Here is a 21,328-nt window from a genome sequence, read left to right as displayed (position 1 = left end):
TACAAAAAAAAGTGGAACAATATATAGATTCCATCCAAATTTTGAAGTGTTCAAGAATTCCTATATAGATTATATATTGAATAGCCGATTTTAACTCACAAATTGTAAATTATAAGTGTTAAAACTGAAGAAACTAGAATCGGTAATTTGGTGAATTTGTTTCTTGATTTCATTGTGTGCTAGGTTACAATCTTATAGATACAATCAATCCTTCATATGGTAAGGAGATAATTTAGGGATCCTATTCTAGCTATGGTAACAATCAATTTGTGATCAATTAGCTTAATTACATGATTTCTTTCCAACACTCCCCCTCAAGTTAAGTAACGGGATTTTCGATCCTTAACTTGCTCAGTACTCCTTTGAAAGACGTGGAGTTCACCGCCTTGGTTAGAATGTCTGCTAACTGATCCTCTGACTTCACATATGGAAATTCGACAATCCGGGCTTCAATTTTCTCCTTGATGAAGTGTCTGTCCACTTCCACATGCTTAGTTCTGTCATGCTGGACTGGATTTTCGGAGATGCTGATCGCAGCTTTGTTGTCGCAGAACAGTCTACACGGTTTTGGCACGTACAAATCAAGCTCTATCATGAGCCTCCTTAGCCACAAAATCTCAGTGAGGCCACTTTTAATTCCCCGAAACTCAGCTTCTGCGCTTGAGAGAGCAACCACTTTTTACTTCTTACTCCTCCAAGTAACGAGGTTTCCTCCAACCAGCGTAAAGTACCCTGCCGTGGATTTTCGGTCGTTCGGATTCCCGGCCCAATCTGCATCAGTGAAACCACTAATGTCCAAGTGTCCATGTTTCTCGAACAGGACCCCATGCTCCGCTGTACCCTTCAAATAACGTACAATCCTGAGAGCTGATTCCCAATGATCTTCTTGTGGTGAGTGCATGAACTGGCTTACTACTCCCACTGCATATGCTATGTCAGGCCTAGTATGAGCTAGGTAGATGAGCTTACCTACTAGCCTTTGATATCTCCCCTTGTCTGTGAGTTTGGCTCCTTCTACTATTTGTAATCCGTGATTCTGTATCATTGGCGTGTCTGCTGGCCTGCAATCTATCATTCCCACTTCTGCTAGCAAATCAAGGATGTATTTCCTCTGATTGATGAAGATCCCCCTTTTTGATCTTAAGACTTCAATTCCTAGAAAGTATTTGAGAAGACCCAGATCCTTCATCTCAAACTCTTTGAACAGGTTCTTTCTCAATTCCTGGATTTCTTCTTCATCATCTCCAGTGATAATCATGTCGTCCACATATACGATAAGACACGTGATTTTGCCGTTCTTCTTCTTGATGAACAACGTGTGATCTGAGTTACTCTGCCGATAATCATACTTCTTCATCACTTCGGTGAATCGACTGAACCAGGCCCTCGGGGATTGCTTAAGTCCGTACAATGTCTTCTGTAGTTTGCACACTTCTCCAGGCTGAAAGTTATCTCCGAATCCTGGGGGAGGAACCATGAAGATCGGTTTGGGTAGTTCCCCATGTAGGAAGGCATTCGTCACGTCAAACTGATGAAGTGGCCAATCTTTGTTGGCTGCGATCGAGAATAGCACCCTAACTGTGTTGATCTTTGCTACTGGTGAAAAAGTCTCAGCATAATCAACTCCGTAAGTCTGAGTGTATCCCTTTGCTACCAGTCGTGCCTTATATCGTTCGATCGAGCCATCAGGTCTCCGTTTGATAGTGAACACCCATCTACATCCCACGGCTTTGACTCCTTCTGGCAGTCTTCCCTTCACCCATGTCTCGTTCTTCATCAATGCTTTCATTTCTGTATCCATGGCTTCTCTCCAGTGCTTGTGCCTCATTGCTTCTTCCGCAGTTTGCGGAATTTCTTCTTCCTCATACAGCGCTGCCTCAAATGCGCGCGCCATCTTGCTCAAATTCCCTTGCACAAAGTTTGCAACCCCATATCTGTTTTTGACACCAATCTTCCCGGGAGAATACCGTTTCGGAGGGATGCCCCGAGTACTTCGATTTGGGAGGACATATCTCCCAGTATCACTATCAATGGTATTATCTTCTTCTTCTTCTGCAGGGTTAGTATTAGCCACAGTATTCTCTTCAGATGGTGGTATAGGAGATACCTGGGATATCGGTTGAGGTTGATCTTGAGGTGGTTGAGGAGACTCTGGTGGTGAGGCTTGTTCGGCGGCAGTGACCGCTACAGTCTCTGGTGGATCCTCAATTGAAGGACTTGGAGGTGACACAAACCAACTTAGACAGTCCCTATGATTAATTTCAGGATTTTGCTCCCCCTGACTGCTAAGGTGGTGGGTGTAAAAGAACTCAGTTTCTGAGAAGGTGCAGTTTATGGTGGTGATAATCTTCCCGGTACTTGGGTCAAAGCAACGATATCCCTTCTGGTTGATTCCATACCCCACAAAGACACATTTGGTGGCACATGGAGAAAATTTTGTTCTTTCATGTTTGGGAATATGGGTATAAACTGTGCATCCGAAAATTTTGGGTGACAAACTCTGGGATTCAGGTATGTTGGCTTGTTGGGAAAGGACATCAAGGGGTGTTTTTTTGTTGAGGATTTTTGTGGGTAATCGGTTTATGAGGTAGATGGAAGTTGCCACGGCTTCTGGCCAAAGAAAGGCTGGGACTTTGGAGTCAATCATGATAGCTCGGGTTATTTCTAGGATTGTTCTGTTCTTTCTCTCGGCTACCCCATTTTGTTCGGGCGTATACGCACATGAAGTTTGGTGAATAAGGCCCTTTTTTTGGAAAAAATCCGACATATCACTATTGACAAATTCCCTCCCATTATCGGACCTAAGGATTTTTATGGTGGTTTGAAATTGAGTTTGAATCATATGGAAGAAAAGAACAAATTTTTCAACCACTTCAGACTTGTGTTTCAAGAAATAAACCCATGTCATCCTAGTGCAATCATCAATAAAAGTCACAAAGTATCTAAATCCCTTTCCCCCAACAACTGGCGCAGGGCCCCAAACATCAGCATGCACAAGTTCAAACATAGATTTCATACGAGAATTTGAAGGTTTAAAAGATTGTCTGTGGCTCTTGGCCAAAACACATGTCTCACAGGAGAAGTCTTTAGGAATTTTAAAATTAGGAAACAAAAGTTGAAAATAACCATAAGAAGGATGTCCTAGTCTTCTGTGCCACAGCCAAGCCTCTTCTCTTGTAGATCCGTGAGCTAGCATTGCACTGCCATGTTGGACTACCCCATCCACGTAGTAGAGTCCATTGTTCTCAGTGCCACGCCCAATGATCTTCCTCGTCCGAATATCCTGCAAAACGCAACAATTTGGGTGCATCAGAAGAGTGCACTGTAGTTCCCGTGTGACATGACTAACCTACATCAATCTTTGAGACAAGCTTGGCACAAATAAGCAATTTGACAATCGAAGACTTGGAGAAATTTCTATGGTTCCTGCCCCTGCTACTTTAATTAATTCCCCATTCGCAGTTCTAATAAAGGTTTTAGTGACTTCACTAAAATCGCTAAAGTCCGTTCTTTCAGGGGTCATGGTGTCTGTGGCTCCACAATCAAAAATCCAACCTCTTTTATCAGTCCTATCTCTATTTTGCACGTTGAATGCAGCGGAAATATTTAACAAGGGTGTAAAACGGTTTTGGATACTAAATTGTTCAATTTTTGGGGTCAATTTTGGATTTTTAGTAAGTGTGGGGGGTTTTTCGGAATAATAGGAATCTGGGGGCTCTTTTTCAATGTAGTGGGGTTCATTTTGTAATATTTGAAAGTGTTGGGGATAGAAACATAATTGAAGGGATTTACTAGGGTTTGATCGAAGATCAAACCCTTTACCTCCTATTCCTCCGCCGCTACCCCAATTTTGATTCTCTGTCGCTGCTCCGGTTCGTTCCACGAAATTTCCGATCTGGATGCCGCTCCCGCCGCCGCTGCTTCCACCGCCACCGCTGATTTCTGATTGGGAGGAATTACCGGTTGAATTTCCTCCACCACTCGCCCCTTCCCTGTTCTGATTTGGGGGCTGTCGTTGGGCGATTTCTGTAACTCCGACGGCGGCGAGCCTCCCTTGGGCTCGTGCTCTCTGTTTTTCGTCCCACCATTCCGGGTATCCTACCCGGAGAAAGCAGGTCTCTCTCGTGTGCTTGTTTTTCTCGCAATGGGAGCACCACAGTTTGCTCTTGTCCGGTCTCCCTCCGGTGCCTGCGGCGGTCTGGTGGTGGTTTCCGGCTGGTGGCGGACGCTGCTGGCTCCCTCGATTGTTCGGTAGATCTCTCTGTGCCCCGAATCCGTAGCCTATCTCCCCCCGATGATGCATCGGCACTTCCAATGCCAGAGGGGTCTCCGGCGGGTGGAGTTGACGCCGGTGGCATGATCCTTTGTCGAGCCGCCTCCTTCTTCACCCATCCGTAGGCCTCTTCGACTGAGGGGTACGGCTGTTCCTTGAGGATCTCCCGTCGGATGTGGTCGTACTCTTGATTCAGGCCAGTGAGGAATTTGATGAGCCTCTTGTCATTTGCGTGTTGTCGATACTGTCCGATCCCCTTATCACAGCATGTGACCGGTTGTTTCTGGGTTCGATCAATGCTAATCCACAATCCGTGGAGGCGACGGTAATATGTCTCTACGTCGAGATTTCCCTGTCTCATATATGTTATCTTGTCCTCCAGGTCATATATCTGATATGGATCCGCCTTTCCTTCGAACGTAATTGCGAGATTATCCCACAACGCCTTGGCCGTTTGGTGGTGGGCGAAGTCGGCAATGATATCGTGCTCGACGTTGTCGATGATCCACGAGGTCTGTCTCTTCCCACTCGCGGTACCCCTTACTTCCGGGTTCCGGCGGTTTGTCTTGGATATGCGTATATCCTCTCCTGCTTCCTATCGCGACTTTCATTAGGCGCGACCATAACGGGTAATTCTTCCCGTTTAATTTGAACGCCACGGTAACGTTCTTGTTCGTCCTCAATGTTGAGGATTCTGTTGTTGGTTTCTCTTCTGCTCCGTCTGACATTTTTGGTGAGGTTGATTGTGTTTGATTTTAGGTAAAGGCCGAGAGGGGTATTACACGGCAGTGATGAGATTTCTCTGAGCCAGAGATCTTTTTCCTGCTCTTGATGCCATGAAGAAACTAGAATCGGTAATTTGGTGAATTTGTTTCTTGATTTCATTGTGTGCTAGGTTACAATCTTATAGATACAATCAATCCTTCATATGGTAAGGAGATAATTTAGGGATCCTATTCTAGCTATGGTAACAATCAATTTGTGATCAATTAGCTTAATTACATGATTTCTTTCCAACAAAAACATAAATCCAAATCGCATTTTTTGGGTGTAACGAATCTGAATTTAATTTTATCAGACATCAATATTATAGGCTCGTCCTGATCCACGGACCACGATCCCTAAAAAAATGATTAATGAAAAGATTAATTCCAACTTTATTGTGATGACTAAATTTATGCGCAGTACATCGTTTAATCCATCGATAATTACTGATTAAACAATAATGCTTATTTTATACTCCCTAATTAATTACTGTTAAAACATTAATTAAAGTAAAATTAAAGAATTAATTATAGTTAAACTCATGTAAACCTACACTAAAATTTTTTTATCTTTTAGGTACACAAAAATTGAGACACAATCATTAACATTTAGAAATATTTAATAATAATAATAATTTATGACGCAAAAGAAAACGTTCACAAGTTGAGAGCATATTATCTTAAGTTTTTACTTTTTTAGAACGTATGAGAGCATATTATCTTAATTTTTTACTTTTTTTAGAACGCTTCTATATGTGTCTTGTAATTTTAATTAAGACACTAACAATAAGGACACTTTATGAAGTATTGATAGTATAATTAGCATCAGCATTAAAAAGTGTTATTCAATTTTTCTTTAGAGCGTCCACTATAATGAGTACGCGGCTATAGCCGCGTTTGGGGCGGATGCGGGGCGGAAGCGGGGGCGCCTTATAGTGGGGAAGGGTGTCCGCCGCGGGGGTGGACGCGGCGGGTGGGGGGGGGGGGGGCGGCGGACGAGGAATCGCCGGGCGCGGGGCGAGGACGCGGCGGGGGGGCTATAGCCGCGCCTATAGGCGCGGCGCCTATAGCGGCGGACATTAGCCGCGGCGGTTCGGGGCGATTTTTTATTTTTAATTTTTACACTTCAATTCACCTATAAATACACCCCACTCCATTCATTATCTTCACACCATTCAAACACAACATCTATACAAATTTCTCTCACTACACTTTGGGGTTGGAAATGAACAATTTGTGGAGAGACAACTGGAATGCTCTGATTCAACAGGTGCAACACCAGGCCGCCCAGGAGGTAGCTGCCCGTTTGGCGGAGGAGGCGGAGGATGCGGAGGATCCGATCCCTCGCACCATTACTCATCGGCGGACAATCCCACGAGACCACGTCGATGCTCACCAACGTTTAATGGATGATTACTTCGTGGATAACCTCCGTTATCCACCCGAGATATTCCGCCGGAGATTCAGGATGTCGCAGCGGCTGTTCAACTATATAGCGACGAATTTGGCGGAGCGTTACCGGTGCTTCACCCTCCGGCGTGATGCGGCTGGCCGGATCGGGCTGTCCACACAACAGAAGTGCACCGCTGCAATCCGACAGCTTGCCTACGCTGGACCAGCAGACATGTTCGATGAATACCTACAAATGGGTGAGACGACTAGCCTCACGGTGCTTAGGCAGTTCTGTAAGGGGATCCAGGAAATTTTCGGTGGGGAGTTTCTACGGAAGCCCAACCCGGATGAGTGTCAGCGCCTACTTGATATGCACGGGTCGGTGCACGGCTTCCCAGAAATGTTAGGAAGCATCGATTGCATGCATTGGGAGTGGAGGAACTGCCCCGTGGCATGGAAAGGCCAGTTCACTACTGGATTCAAAAGCAAACATCCAACGATGATACTGGAAGCCGTTGCGGACTACCGTCTGAAGATCTGGCATGCGTATTTCGGCAGAGCGATGGGCGCCGGAAGAGGGTGCAAGTACAAGTCACGGTGTCGCCTCCGCGCCGATCCAGATGGGCATACCACGGAGCAATGAATATTTGATCCAACGCTTCGCTGATATGCGCAGGACCACATCACATAACACACTGCTGGCCGATTTGATTGAAGAAGTGTGAGCACGTAGGGGAGGTAGTGGCGTTGTGTAAACTTTGTAGTGATTTGTACTAGATTCAATGTAGTGTGTGATTTTAATTTTAATTTAGTGTGTAATTCTAATTATAATTTTAATTTGTATTTTATTTTTATTTTTATTTTTATTTTTTATTTTTTTTTAATTCGTATAGTCGACTTCTTCTAATCCACTAAGAGCCCGATAAATTTGTTCTTAATTACTTGAAATATTATAAAATAAAAATTGATTATAAAATTTGGGGGCTATTGGAAGTGTCCACCATAGTGGCGGACACAAAATTTTGGGGCTATGGACAATAAAATTGGGGCTATGGACAAAAACTGGGGCGGGCCTATTGGGCGCCTTATAGTGGACACCCTTATGTAGTACCAGCCTCTCCCGCCAAAATTAACATAAGAAAATATTCGGATGAGGCAGACTATTCGAATATACCTCACATTCCTTCTCCTAAATATTAAATAAGAAATAAAAAAAATCCAATTAAATATAGTTAGGAAGGATTCGCTGCACATTAGAATGAATGTACACAAGTTTTTGACTTCATACAAAATCAGGAAAATCTAAATAAACTTGGTGTTACATTACATCCACTCAAATTCAATCAACCACATCATCGCTGAAAATCTTGAACTCTTTAGCATCAAGAACCAGCTTCCTCACAGAGGAGAAGGCGCCGAGGAGTCCGACGCCCGTGAACACGACGATGATGCCGTTGTTGATCCAAAACGCCGCGGATGCCTTGGTTGGCTTGTGAGTCATGTTGTAGAGTAGCATCGGCAGCACAAAGTCGAGAGGGATGAACCCGATGGCCCCCACCACCGCGCTGATGTCTCCAAAGAACGGTAGCATCGCTGCAAAGAATCCGCACACGATCACGTACAGCGACCGCAGAATTACCCTCGGGATCAAGTTCCTGCTCGAGAAGATCCCCTGCCTCACGTCCGCTGATTTCGCCTCCATCATCTCATAGGCTACTTGAGAGTAAACCTAAATGATGGCAAGACCAAATCAGAAATAAAAAAATGAACGAAATGACGAATATATCGAACCAAGGATGATCTTTACCAAGCCGATGGCGAAGAGCTGGAGCAGGACGAAGATGATCGCGAGCCCTAGAACCCAAACGGGTGCCAACGCGGGTCCCTCATCTGGCATCAAGCTTTTGAGAATGTTGGAATTAGACTTATTCCCAAACACCCAATATCCAGAAGCTGCAGCAGAGTAGAAGGTGAAAAATATTACAGTGTAGCACATGATGAGGCCTTTCACCATCTTCCCAGTGGCCGGAGGCGCCAGCGTCGCCTGCAAAATGCATCGTGAGATAGTCCATATCGTAGAAATCGTAAGGGGCTATTAGGGTTACCTGGATTTCGGGTAGTATGCCGTTGCCAAATATGGCAGCTATGATCGATATGGAGGTGAAAGCACTGAATAGCTTAGACGACTCTGATGACTCTAACGAGTAGTCCCTTGGAGGCGCATTTTTTGAAGTGCCTGCGTATATGCAAGCGCCCACAACGAGGAAAGTGTAGCCGAGGCTCAAGAAAAGGGAGCCAAGGTTAATATGCCTCAGAGAGTGGAAGGATGGAAACTGAGACAGGAGGATCATGACTACTGTGACCATTGCTATGAAGTGATACAGTTTCAGTGATCCATCTGGAGCGAGTTCCGTATACATTATCTATAACCCCAACACAACGAGACCAAGTCAGAACAAATTCGACAACAAAATTGAGGAATGTTAATATGTAATGCAGTGCCTCCAACCAAGTATATGTCCTGTTTTCATGAGATTTTAGCATATGTACACGTTGTTTGTTAGGAACGAGTTAATGAGTCTTTGTGGGCTAAAGAACGACTAGATACCTACATCGGTATACCTTGAGGCACTCCCCTGAGAGCAGAATGGCGCCTATGCTGATGCCGGTGTTGATAGCTGTCTGAATCAATATCACGAAGTAGAACATCCATCCCGATCCTGTTTGAAACAAAAGACGCGCAAAATCTGTTGAATATCGATATTATGTTGATCAAAAGTTGATGGTTTTTGCCAACTAATCTCATCATGTAATGAAGCAGAACTCACGGTTTCATGAGTAGTAGCATGAGAAAAGCTTCAGCTACAGTGAAGAACAATTTTTAATTAAAGAACAAAGCTACTCACTAGTTCAATGAGACACACCACTAGCTAATTAATTTGCTTAGAATAAAACTTTTGAGAGAACATGGCCTTTTGGAAAGGGAACTTGATGTGCTAACTCCTTTTAAACATGATGCTGTTTTTTTAATATTATTAAAATATGTCACAAGAAGGCGTCCTAAATTCACACTAACCCTAAAGAGAAAGATTCGCATCGCAATTCTCAAATTTATTTGTCATGATATTCAGCAACGATTATTCCCATGTCCGATCTAGTTTTCATCTGATAAATTGCATAGATTGTGGAGTATTTTGTATGTAAAAATATAGTAATTTTGAAATAGACAAATAAAAATCTGTCCCCTATATTTGTGAAATTGGGGCTACACCAACAATTTCCACAATAAATTGGCAAATGCTCGATTAGTCAAACATGATCATTCAATGCTATGATGCAATTGCAAATGGACGACCTCTGACATGGCACATTATCATATTCATTCATAGAAGAAAAAATAAAACCTACCGAAAACATCGGCGGCGAGTTCCCGGAATCGGATGTGGCGGCGGCCGGCCTTCTCGCAGTGGTCGAGCACCAGCGACATGAGGTAATAGGAGTAGAAGGTGACAGCCCCCATCGCCGTCAGGCATACGAACCCCGGCGCCCATCCCAGCCCCCTGAATGAGTACGGCAGCGTCAGTAGTGTGGGCCCCACGATCGCCGTCGTCAGATGACATCCGGCGTGCCACCACTTCCCTATCCAATTTCATTAATTAATTTAGTTTGTTTTCTTTGTAGTAATTGCAATGAAAATAATTAATCACCTTTTGATTGTAAAACGAAGGATGCGCCGGCGTCTTCTTCCCGGTTGATTTCTTCCAAGGGGCCATAATTTGCAGCTGCTTCATCCATGGATTTCTGATTTTCAATTTTCTCTCAACAAAAGACTATACTCCTTTATATAGCTTGGAATTGGGATGAGAGAGAAAGCTGCACCGCAGACAGGATTTTGGAGGTAGTAGTATTAAACTCGTTTCGATTTGAAAAGATCCAATTTTTAATGTATAATTAATAAATTATGAGATAAATAAAAAAAATAGTTAGTAGTATTTGTAAAAAGAAAAGCTTATCTATATTATGGTATATGCATTATATCAATTTTATTGTCTGTAAATAATTTTGGATTTTTCTAGGAATTAAGCATAAATAGTGAGTTAATATTCGTGCAGCCGACTATACTTAATATATTTATAATTTATGATTACTTTATAATATTTGGTTCCTTAAAAAATTATTTTACATTCTCTTTGTGTGTAGCAATTCTGATATTACATGTTAGCATTAAATTGATGGATATCACATTCAATAGAAACGGTTTTTATTTTATTTTTTACTAGATATAGAAATTTTGTTTGTATGTGGTATTTGTAGTAGTTGACATGTTGTTCTTGATTTGTGTTAGGTATTATCGGTATTCCTAATTCGTTTTCTTTATTTTGTGGTCAACTTGTTCTGTGTTTATTATATAGAAAGTGAGATATCAATCTGGAATCTGAATAATTACCATTCCGAATACGTTTTCTATAAACCATATATTACTCCTAATTTTATAATTTCTTAATCTATATTCGCACTAATAGTGTTCACTTTTCATTGTACAGTAGCCTTTAAAATCTAAATTTAATAAGTAGTATGTAAGAGTGTCCACTATAAGGAGGACACCCCCAATAGCCCCACCCCATTTTTTGTCTATAGCCCCGGTTTTATTATCCATAGCTCCAAAATTTTGTTACCGCCACAATAGTGGACACCTCCAATAGCGCCCAAATTTTATAATCAATTTTCATTTTATAATGTTTCAAGTAATTATGAATAAATTTATCGGGCTATACGTAATTAGAAGAAGACGACTATACGAATTAAAATTACATTTAAAATTAAATTTACACACTAAATTAAATTTAAAATTAAAATTAAAATTAAAATTACACACTAAATTTAATCTAGTACAAATCACAAAGATGTTTACACTGCGCCACCACCTCCCCTACGTGCTCACACTTCTTCAATCAAATCGGCCTGGAGTGTGTTATGTGATGTGGTCCTGCGCATATCAGCGAAGCGTTGGATCAGAGCATTCCAGATGTCTCTCCACAAATTGTTCATTTCCGACCACAAATTATAGTGAGAGAATTTTTTAGTGATGTCGAGTTGGAATGGTGTGAAAATAATGAATGGAGTGAGGTGTATTTATAGGTGAATTAAAATGAAAAAAAAAATTTGAAAATCGTCAACCGGCGCGGCGGACAGTGCCGCTACTATAGGCGCTGCGCCTATCGCCGCGTCCGCCCCGGAGTCGGCTGAAGCTCGTCCGCCGCCTACCGCCCCCATTTCGGTGTCCGCCCCGCGGGCGGACACCAACTCCACTATAACCGCCCCCGCTTCCGCCCCCAACCGCGGCTATAGCCGCGGCAATCCATAGTGGATACCCTAACAAAATTAGAACGCCTGAATTATTATTATTATTATTAAATAAATAAATAAATAAAAAGGTTGGTAATGGTAAGGCCATCCACAACGCTGTTCCTATACCGTTCCTTAAACTACTATTTACGGGCCCCACTGTACTTTTTTACTCCATTCCTTAACTAAGGAACGGAACCTGCAACCCTCCGTTTCTTATTCGTTCCTTAACCGTTCCTTAAATTACTATTCATTTAATTTCATTTCTTATTTTTATTTCCAACCCAATTCAATTAAAACAAACACACTTTATTAAATAAAATAAACTTACAACATAAAATTCGTAAAAAATATATAATTTAATAATTTCCTAAAAAATAAAAGTACACAATTTTAATAATTTCATCCGCCAAAATTTGCCCAAATGTGCTAAATTAGATCCTGTTGGAGTTGGGTGTGGGCGCTAGAGTCGCGTGTCCTTGCACGAATAGATAACCGTTCTTGTATAGATGGATGCGGTCCACTTCGAGGCGGACTACTTGCGGTTGAGCTTCCAGGGGATTTAGGGTCGAACCAATTTCCCGCCTCGGGTCCTTCGTCTTGGACAATCATATTGTGCAAGATTACGTACGGGAGCGTCGTTGGGGCGGCGCGGCTTCTTCCGCCTCCCGTCGTCGATCTTCTTCAAGTGATTGTTCCAATATTTGACGCATTTGTTCAAAAGGATCCATTAATTTGATTAAATTTGTGAGAAGAAAAACAGAGTTGATTTGAGATGAAAATTGGGGTGGAAATAGAGAGGATTTGAGAGGAATAGATGTGTGTTTGTGAGTGAAATGAGTATGAAATAGGAGTATTTATAGAGTAAATAAATTTAAAATAAATAAATAATAAATAAATAACGGATAAAAAAACGGTAACAATACCGTTGCAAAATTTTTTTTTATTAAATTCGATTTTTTTTTAAATGAATTATTGCGTCACCGTGACGAAACCCACTCGCGGGGCAGCGAGTGGGCGTCACGCATCGAATGAGAGCCTGCCACGTCGCCTCGGCGCGTGGCGGAACGTGTCGTGCCGCGTGCCGCGGCAACGACACCCGGAACGACATCGGCACAGAATGGCGACGAAACGGCGGGTGCAACACGTGCCGCAGCGGAACCGTTCCTCCGAAACGGCATAGGCACCGCAACGGCACAGCGTTGCGGGTGCTCTAATGACCATGTTGGCTGGCCGCCACTACAAAGTAAAGTGATGAGGTTGTCGGAATCTGGTCAATTTTAGTTGGCCGGCCGCCACTACAGGCAAAAATGTCAAAGTTTCAAATTGAGTCAGACATATTTGAAATTAGTGTGAGAATCTATATTCATAGACTATATAAAAAAATTATGTTTTTAAAAATAGAAAGATTGAGACACACTTATAGCATTTAGAAATTTCTAAAAATAACGAATATTTAGGATCTAAAAATAACTAAGTATGGAGTATTTAAGATTCAGAAGAAAGTATTTCTAAATTGAAAGCAAATTATCTTAATTTTTTAACTTTTAATAAAGCTTTTAATTTTTTACTTTTATTAAGCTTTTATTTAATTGGGACATCAATAATAAGAACACTTTATTAAAAAATGTTAATATAATTAGACATATAAATTAACATTCTTAATATCATTAAAAAGTGTTATTATCCTTTTTTTTATAGTGATAGTACTATTAAGCATCTAGAAAAGCATTTACATGAATTTTATAATAGAGTTCTCATATTAAACAATCAGAAAATTGTTGAAATATTAAAGAAATCAATATTAATAGGTAAATAGTAGATTATACTCCATAATTTATTGGGTACTTTAATGTTTCAATCAATAAAGAATTAATAAAAGTTATTAAGATGTCATCAATGTTGTTTTTCTGCCCAGAGATTGATCCAGACAATAAAATTTGTGGGGTCAGATAATATCTAAAAAAATACATTTATATTTAAAATTATAATAGTTAACTTGTACAAATATTCATATATTGTTTAATCACTCAATTCATAGTATGGAGTATTATTTTTCTATTTGTGTTTCTTTTGAGAAAATTAACAATATAGACATATTAGTATTTGAAAAATAAAAATAAAATCTACTCAAGTACTATAAGATAAAGAAAAATTAATTTAAAAATATTACTTGTCTTGTTAACATTTTTACAAGAATTATATTGGAAATCGATGAATATGCATATAAGTATTTTTTTTTGGTGGTATTAATAGTCAACAACTGTTTCACATTGCTGCAAGAACTAGAACAAAAACATTTTTATCACACAAAATCCTTTCCTGTAATATCATGCACCCTTTTTCTCACACAAAATCCTTTGAAATAAATGGTATTCACTGCAGCTTAAGATTAAAAAAATAATAATAATAATACTAGCATACTGTACTACTTAAAACAACATTTCATCAGTTATTCTTCTCAGCATCCACATTTTTTAATTTCTCGACTGCTAATTTACATTCAGAAACAAATCTCAATAAATTTTAGGTACACAATCAATACCGTGTAAATACATAGAATTCTTCTACTGAGCACAGAGAGCATGAAAAACTTATCGAAATGGTGTTTGACACACTGCACGAACCTAAAACGCGCACAAACAGGAAAACATGCTCGTTTCTCAACCACCAACGAGCATCTCCATCAGCAGATCATTCCAAGTATCAATCGGGCCGGGAAGGCACCAATGGAGGCAGTCGTTGATCACCTTCGCGTTCTTGTCTTTGGCAAATGGTTGGAAAAACCGATAGGGTCCCGGGTGTGCATCTGGCCGTAGCAGTGAAAGAGGGTTCACGTCTAAGAGTTTAAGGTTCACCCCGTTTTCAGCTGCTTTAGGCGACACTTTCTCAAACTCCTCAAGCTCCACATCTCGGAGAATCCTGTTCAGTTCCTTGAGCTCAAACTCACCATGCCTTGCAGGTAGTTTTCTCTCACAAATTCCGCCACTAAACCACTCCCCGTTCTCAAAGTGGTCGGGCGTGGAGGCCCGATAGAAGATAATCCCCTTGTGTTTTGACGCAATGATAAAGCTAAACACGTTCCTGATGACTTTGCGGTATGCGAATTTGATCTCGACCTCGGTTATGTTCCTCTTTGGGCAGAAGTGGCAGCCTAGTATCTGGTCGTTTTCGTAGTAGATGGATCCTTTGACAAACCATTTTCCACTTGAGAGTATCATGTAATCTAAATCGTTGTACTGCCGAGTCCAATTCTTGTCCAGTTTGTCGAGATGGAGTTCTATTTCGGAAGAGGCAACGCCATTTATGTCTTCGAAAATGGCAGCTTGAGCAAGGAAGGGCGACCAGAGAACCGAAAGGGAAAAATTGTACGAGGGGAAGACCCATCTGCGGTTTTTGTAACCCTCGTCGTGATAAACGTGGTCTGGTTTTTCAACCTGAAGTGAAAAATAGCCTAGTTTTAGTAGTAATCAGAAACATCCTTCACCTCGGGTCTAACATGTTCACACGAGTCTGAGTCAATCATGCTCAACAACATCAATGTGAAAAACACATGAAATCAGAAGCCCAAACCAAAACCTACATCTACTAATGTGTATCTCATTTACACGACAGATATACTAGATCGTTATAGTACGAGATTATACCTCTAAAGTAAGGATGAAAATTTATCGTTATAGTACGAGATTATACCTCTAAAGTAAGGATGAAAATTTACACCAAGCTACATTAGGTAAATTGGGAATAAGATCATCCCTAGACACTCTTCACGATCAATCAAAAAGAGTTGCAACATAACGTAAGAATCTTCGTTCATAAATTCTTACCTTCTGTCTTCGTTATCAGCAGAATTATGAGAAGACATCCTAAAACCAAACCATAATTAAAAAAATTTATATCCAGAGTCCAGAACCAAAATCAAGAAGTTAATTATATAAGAAAACAAAAAAAAATGGATCATAGTCAACCAGATGGTGGAGATAGTCCAAACTCCTAAGGTTACGTAGAACACGAATAAAAAACTACCATGAAAATCTGTACAGCCCATACAACATTAAAGAGATGCCTAATATGGAAACATTCTACCCACATTGATTGCATGCATTAGATTAAAACCTTCATTTCATTAAAATACAACTAATCCATTAATAACCATTTGCTCTTGAGTCTTATTTTAAATTCTCCAACCACAAAGCAAAAAAGCATGGAACATAAAATTGATAGTACTATAAATGTAGAACCAACTTAGATCAAAATTTTACCACTGAAAGCATACACAGCAGCGACTGCACGTGGTTCCTCGAGATAGAATCGCCTATCAAAGCCCAGCTTTTGTTCCTCATCAAGTCAAGGAACCTCCATGGATCTAGCCGAGGTAAATCGCAGCCGCGGGGCTTCCACCTCCAGTAGAGATAGTCTCTGTCTGGCCTTCCATTCTTCATACAATTCTGGTGCTGTTCAATAAACTCACAAGTGCTGTTTGTGTAAAATGGCTCAGTTTTGTCAGTAATCCAATCCCCATCAAAAAGATCACATTTTGCTTTACCTGCAAAGCTTCACCACATAGCAAAATTGAGTGAAACACAAATTCTAACATATTATGCACACAAATCTCATCACATTTTTCAAATCGAGTTATAAAAAAAAGAGTCTTCTTGAAATCCAACAATAGATACACAGATATAAATGCTAAAAACACATTAACTACAGGAATGGAATCTTGATTAATATATAAGCTCCGTGCCCACTAAATATAGCATCATTTAAGGAAAAATTAAATGGAAATGAGGGAAAGATCTGACCTTGTGGAGAAATATGATCAGCCCTTGTTTCAGAATAGACGGAAATCAAAGGGCCCACTGATTCCAGAAAAGGGGTTTCTGAAACTGGAGATAACTCGAGGGATCGATTGAAGAGGATCCTAAACGCAAGAGCCACTAGAAGAATCGAAACCCCCAATTTGATAGCAAAGAAATTGTGAGTGTTGAAAGCCCTCCACCATGACTTCCAATTGTAGAGTATTTTGTTCTCCATTTTCTGTGGTTTTGAGCTCACTCTTTCACTCTGTGTGTTTGAGCTCAGATTTTGGAAACAATAATTTGCTTCTCTCCTTAAGAGCATCTACATTGATAATAGATCAGCAGTAGGCTAGCCACAAACTTCCCATGTCATATCATTAGCACTAAAAATTCTTCCTGCCACATCATCAGAACAAGCAATAGGCTAGCCACAATAAACAAAATTATAAAAAACAAATAATTAACAATCAAACAAAATACGAAATTAATTTTACGATACAGATAAAGGAAAATTCAATAATAATAGTAAAATTAAAAAAAGTACATTAATTAAAAAAATTTATATTAATTTAAAAAAAAAACTCTCTTCCACACACGAGCCCCCGCCTCCGCCTCACTGCTCGTGGCCGTCGCCGCCGTTGTCGCCGCTATCCGGGACCCCCAAATCTGCGGCATCTGAGCCCGCGTCTGAGCCCCCCAACTGTGCCGAGGAGGCATCCAAATCGACCCGCATACTCTCGAGCATTGAGTGAAGAAACCTCTTCTCCACGGGTCAGTTATCGCCCTCCATTCAGCTAAGATCTTGTGCATCTGAGCCCTCGTTTGATGACGCGCGAAGAAGGCGAGCTCGGTTGGCCACTTGCCAACAGGGGGGATGCCGATTGGACCTCCTGGGACCCTTAGGCGACCCCCCTCGCTACCCGTTGCCCCCGCCTTTGACCAACCGGGCGAGTGCGGCGAGTAAACGATGGAGGGGACGGGAACTCCTGAACATCCTCGGGGAGGTCGTGGGAACCGCCGGTGCTGCCGCTGTAATCACCGGCATAGTTCAGCCTCTGCTTCTTCGGCCAGCAAGCATCGACACATGCCCGAAACTTCTCGGAGTCCATCAGCACCTCATAGCAGTTCTAGTAGGTAAACTCCTTATAAAGCCCGGGCACGGGGAAGGCTTTCTCCGCTATCTTCCTGCAGTCCTCGTCAGTTTGGCCACTGGTCTGCATGCGGAGTGTTAGGGTTTTGTATACTACAAATCACCTTTCGAGTGATTGGATACTGTAAAACTCTACTTGTTATTTTCCAATGAATAAAACAGATTATTTTTGTCATAATGCTGTTATGTTTTACATTTAATGGTTGTTTATTGCATATTTAAATGTATAAGAACGTAACAAAGTCTAAGTCTTTGTTCTAGTATACCGGTTGTGGGCGTCGTCCACTTTAAGGTAACACGGTCAGTTCTGAACAAAGAAAAAGAAGAATTTCACAACCCAGATAGGCCTAGACTACCTATCGTGAAAGGTTGCAATGTCAGTCCGATTATTGATACTTCATCACATTTATTGATGACTTATCGAAAATTGGATATGTCTATTTGATGCGTCACAAGTCAGAGTCTTTTGACAAGTTTAAAGACTTTAAGACTCTTGTGGAGAAGTATCATGGAAAGAATATCAAAAGCCTACGATCTGATCGTGGAGGCGAATACCTCAGTGCCGAATTTTTGGACTACTTATCGGAGTCGGGTATTGAATCCCAACTGACTGCGCCGGGCACGCCCCAGCAAAACGGCGTGGCTGAAAGAAGGAACAGGACCTTGTTAAATATGGTTCGATCGATGATGAGTTATGCACGTCTGCCTATTTCGTTTTGGGGACATGCCTTGCTTTCTGCAAGCCATATTTTAGACAATTTACCATCAAAATCCGTACCTACTACTCCTTATGAGTTGTGGACTGGGCGCAAGCCCAATCTAGCACATCTCAAGATTTGGGGTTGCCCGGCTCATGTATTGGAAAAGGATCCAACTAAGCTAGGATCAAGGACGGAGGTATGTTTGTTTATAGGATACCCCAAAGGGACGAAAGGTTATGAATTCTTTAGTCTCCGAGACAAGAAAGTCATTGTGAGTACTCACGCGACATTCTTAGAGGAAGACTATGTAATGAATCATAAACCCAGCAGTGAAGTGGCTCTTGATGAGCTAACTTCTGTCACAAGTTCCATTAACCAAGAACAAGTACCAAGTGTACAAACAATTCCCGAAACTTCAACTTCTACTCAAAATATTGTAGTGCCGCGCCACAGTGGGAGGGTCTCGCATGAGCCCGACAGATACATTGGTTTGGGGGAATCTATGGATCACTCCTCGGACATCAATGTATTAGATCCCTGGAACTTTGCGGAGGCGTTGACAGATGTCGATCATTGCGAATGGGTGAAAGCAATGGATTCGGAACTACAATCTATGATAGACAAAGACATCTACGATTTGTCCGTCCTACCCGAAGGTTGTACTGCTATTGGGAGCAAGTGGATATATAAACGTAAACATGGACCCGATGGACGAGTTAAAGTCTTTAAGGCAAGACTAGTGGCTAAGGGGTATACCCAAAAGGAATGCGTCGATTATGACGAGACCTTCTCCCCAGTGGCCATGCTCAAATCGATCCGGATACTATTGTCTATTGCAGCTTATATGGATTGAGATGTATGGCAGATGGACGTTAAGACTGCGTTTCTAAACGGAGGTCTTGAGGAGACCATCTACATGGAACAACCCTAAGGATATGCCATAAAGGGCGAAGAACACATGGTTTGGAAGCTTAAGAAGGCCATTTATGGCCTCAAGCAAGCATCTAGATCGTGGAACCAATGTTTCGATCAAACTGTTCGTAAGTTTGGATTCGAAAAGTGCCCAAGTGAAAGCTGCGTATATAAGAAAGTTGATAAGGGGAATGTGGTGTTCTTAGTTTTATATGTAGATGACATTCTTCTAATTGGAAACAATAAAAAGATGTTGTCATTAGTACGAACATGGTTGTCGAACTAGTTCGAGATGAAGGATATGGGAGACGCGGGACACATCCTCGGGATCAAGGTTCTTCGGAATCGAGAAAAGAAGATGTGCTTATCTCAAGAACCTTACATCAACACAATACTTAGCCGTTTTAGCACGCATGACGCCAAGAAAGGTTTCTTACCTTTTAGACACGACATCCATTTATCTCAAGAGATGTGCCCTAAAACGCCGTCTGAGATACAAGAAATGAGAGGATTCCATATGCTTCGGCAGTTGGAAGTCTCATGTATGCTATGCTTTATACTAGACCTGATATTTGCTTTGTTGTTGGCATGGTGGCAAGATATCAGTCGAATCTGGGCCAAGGACATTGGACTGCCGTAAAGAACATACTCAAGTACCTTAAACGGACTATGCTCTAGTTTACAATGCAGTCGAGCTCTGTCCTTTGGGATATACTGACTCAGACTTTCAAGCTGATCAGGACTCGAGAAATCTACTTCAGGATATGTGTTCACCTTATGAGGTGGAACCGTAATTTGGAAGAGTATGAAGCAGAAATGCATCGCGGACTCAACCATGGAAGCCGAGTATGTGGCCACTTCGGAGGCTGCAAAATAGGCAGTATGGTTCAAGAACTTCCTTATGGATTTAGGTGTGGTTTCGAATCTGCCCAAGAGCATCACCATTTATTGTGACAATTCTGGTGCTGTGGCAAAACTCAAAAGAACCAAGAGCTCACAAAGCGAGCAAACACATAGAGCGCAAGTATCATATCATTAGAGATATAGTACAGAGAGGAGACATAAAAGTGGTCAAGATTGCGTCAGAGAACAACCTGGCAGATCCTTTTACAACGGCTTTGGCGGTGAAACCGTTCAAATGCCACGTTGAAGGGATGCGAGTTCGACTCATTCAAGACCTCAACTCGCTTTCAGTATAAGTGGGAGAAATTTAGACTCGTACACTATTTTTTTGTATACTTGAAAGCTGTTTTGAGTATAAGTGGGAGATTGTTAGGGTTTTGTATACTAGAAATCACCTTTCGAGTGATTGGATACTGTAAAACTCCACTTGTTATTTTTCAATGAATAAAACAGATTATTTTTGTCATAATGCTGTTATGTTTTACATTTAATGGTTGTTTATTGCATATTTAAATGTATAAGAACGTAACAAAGTCTAAATCTTTGTTCTAGTAGACCGGTTGTGGGCGTCGTCCACTTTAAGGTAACACGGTCAGTTCTGACCAAAGAAAAAGAAGAATTTCACAACCCAGATAGGCATAGACTACCTATCGTGAAAGGTTGCAATCTTAGTCCGATTATTTCTAAGCCTTATTGAAATAAGATGACGTCGTTGTGGTATAGCACTGAATGGATCTAACAGCAAGACGAGTCTTTATGCTATCTACTGAAAGACGAGATCTTGATAATAATATCTTAATCAATGTACGTTAGCATTGAGCATACGATATTGAGTATCTACTACCTTGACTTACCAAAGGTGCGAGTTTTTCGTAACCCAACGATCCAGGTATATTGGGTAGTGGTGATCATTATCTAGCGGTGCTAGGATTGCTATTATGTTGAATCGTGCGCGAGGAGAGTCTCGTTTGATAACATCCACAAGAGGAGCTCGAAACAAGGTTTTATTATTCGGAACCTAGCTAGTTGGAGTTTGATTACTCTATGAATAATAAATAAGAGTTTCTTGCTAAGTCCACTCTTGGAGA

At 41.2% G+C, this 21,328-nt stretch overlaps 2 protein-coding genes across 2 annotated transcripts; both read right to left on the bottom strand.

Moving 5' to 3' along the window:
• Positions 1-7,658: 7,658 nt before the first annotated feature.
• Positions 7,659-10,364, bottom strand: LOC121770048 (probable GABA transporter 2). The gene is made up of 6 exons (XM_042166846.1): positions 10,137-10,364; positions 9,838-10,068; positions 9,052-9,149; positions 8,535-8,852; positions 8,237-8,473; positions 7,659-8,158 (listed from the first exon to the last, which is right to left on the bottom strand). The coding sequence occupies exons 1-6, from the start codon at positions 10,222-10,224 to the stop codon at positions 7,769-7,771; spliced, it is 1,362 nt and encodes a 453-aa protein (XP_042022780.1). The 5' UTR covers positions 10,225-10,364; the 3' UTR covers positions 7,659-7,768.
• A 3,810-nt stretch (positions 10,365-14,174) lies between these two features.
• Positions 14,175-16,878, bottom strand: LOC121770684 (protein trichome birefringence-like 23). Its single transcript, XM_042167450.1, has 3 exons — positions 16,578-16,878; positions 16,038-16,321; positions 14,175-15,212 (listed from the first exon to the last, which is right to left on the bottom strand). The coding sequence occupies exons 1-3, from the start codon at positions 16,807-16,809 to the stop codon at positions 14,439-14,441; spliced, it is 1,290 nt and encodes a 429-aa protein (XP_042023384.1). The 5' UTR covers positions 16,810-16,878; the 3' UTR covers positions 14,175-14,438.
• Between the last annotated feature and the right edge of the window lie 4,450 nt (positions 16,879-21,328).

The sequence above is a fragment of the Salvia splendens genome, chromosome 16, assembly GCF_004379255.2.
Source record: "Salvia splendens isolate huo1 chromosome 16, SspV2, whole genome shotgun sequence".
NCBI lineage: Eukaryota > Viridiplantae > Streptophyta > Magnoliopsida > Lamiales > Lamiaceae > Salvia > Salvia splendens.
Note: the sequence above shows the minus strand (reverse complement) of the source record. Positions and strands in the feature narration are given on the sequence as shown.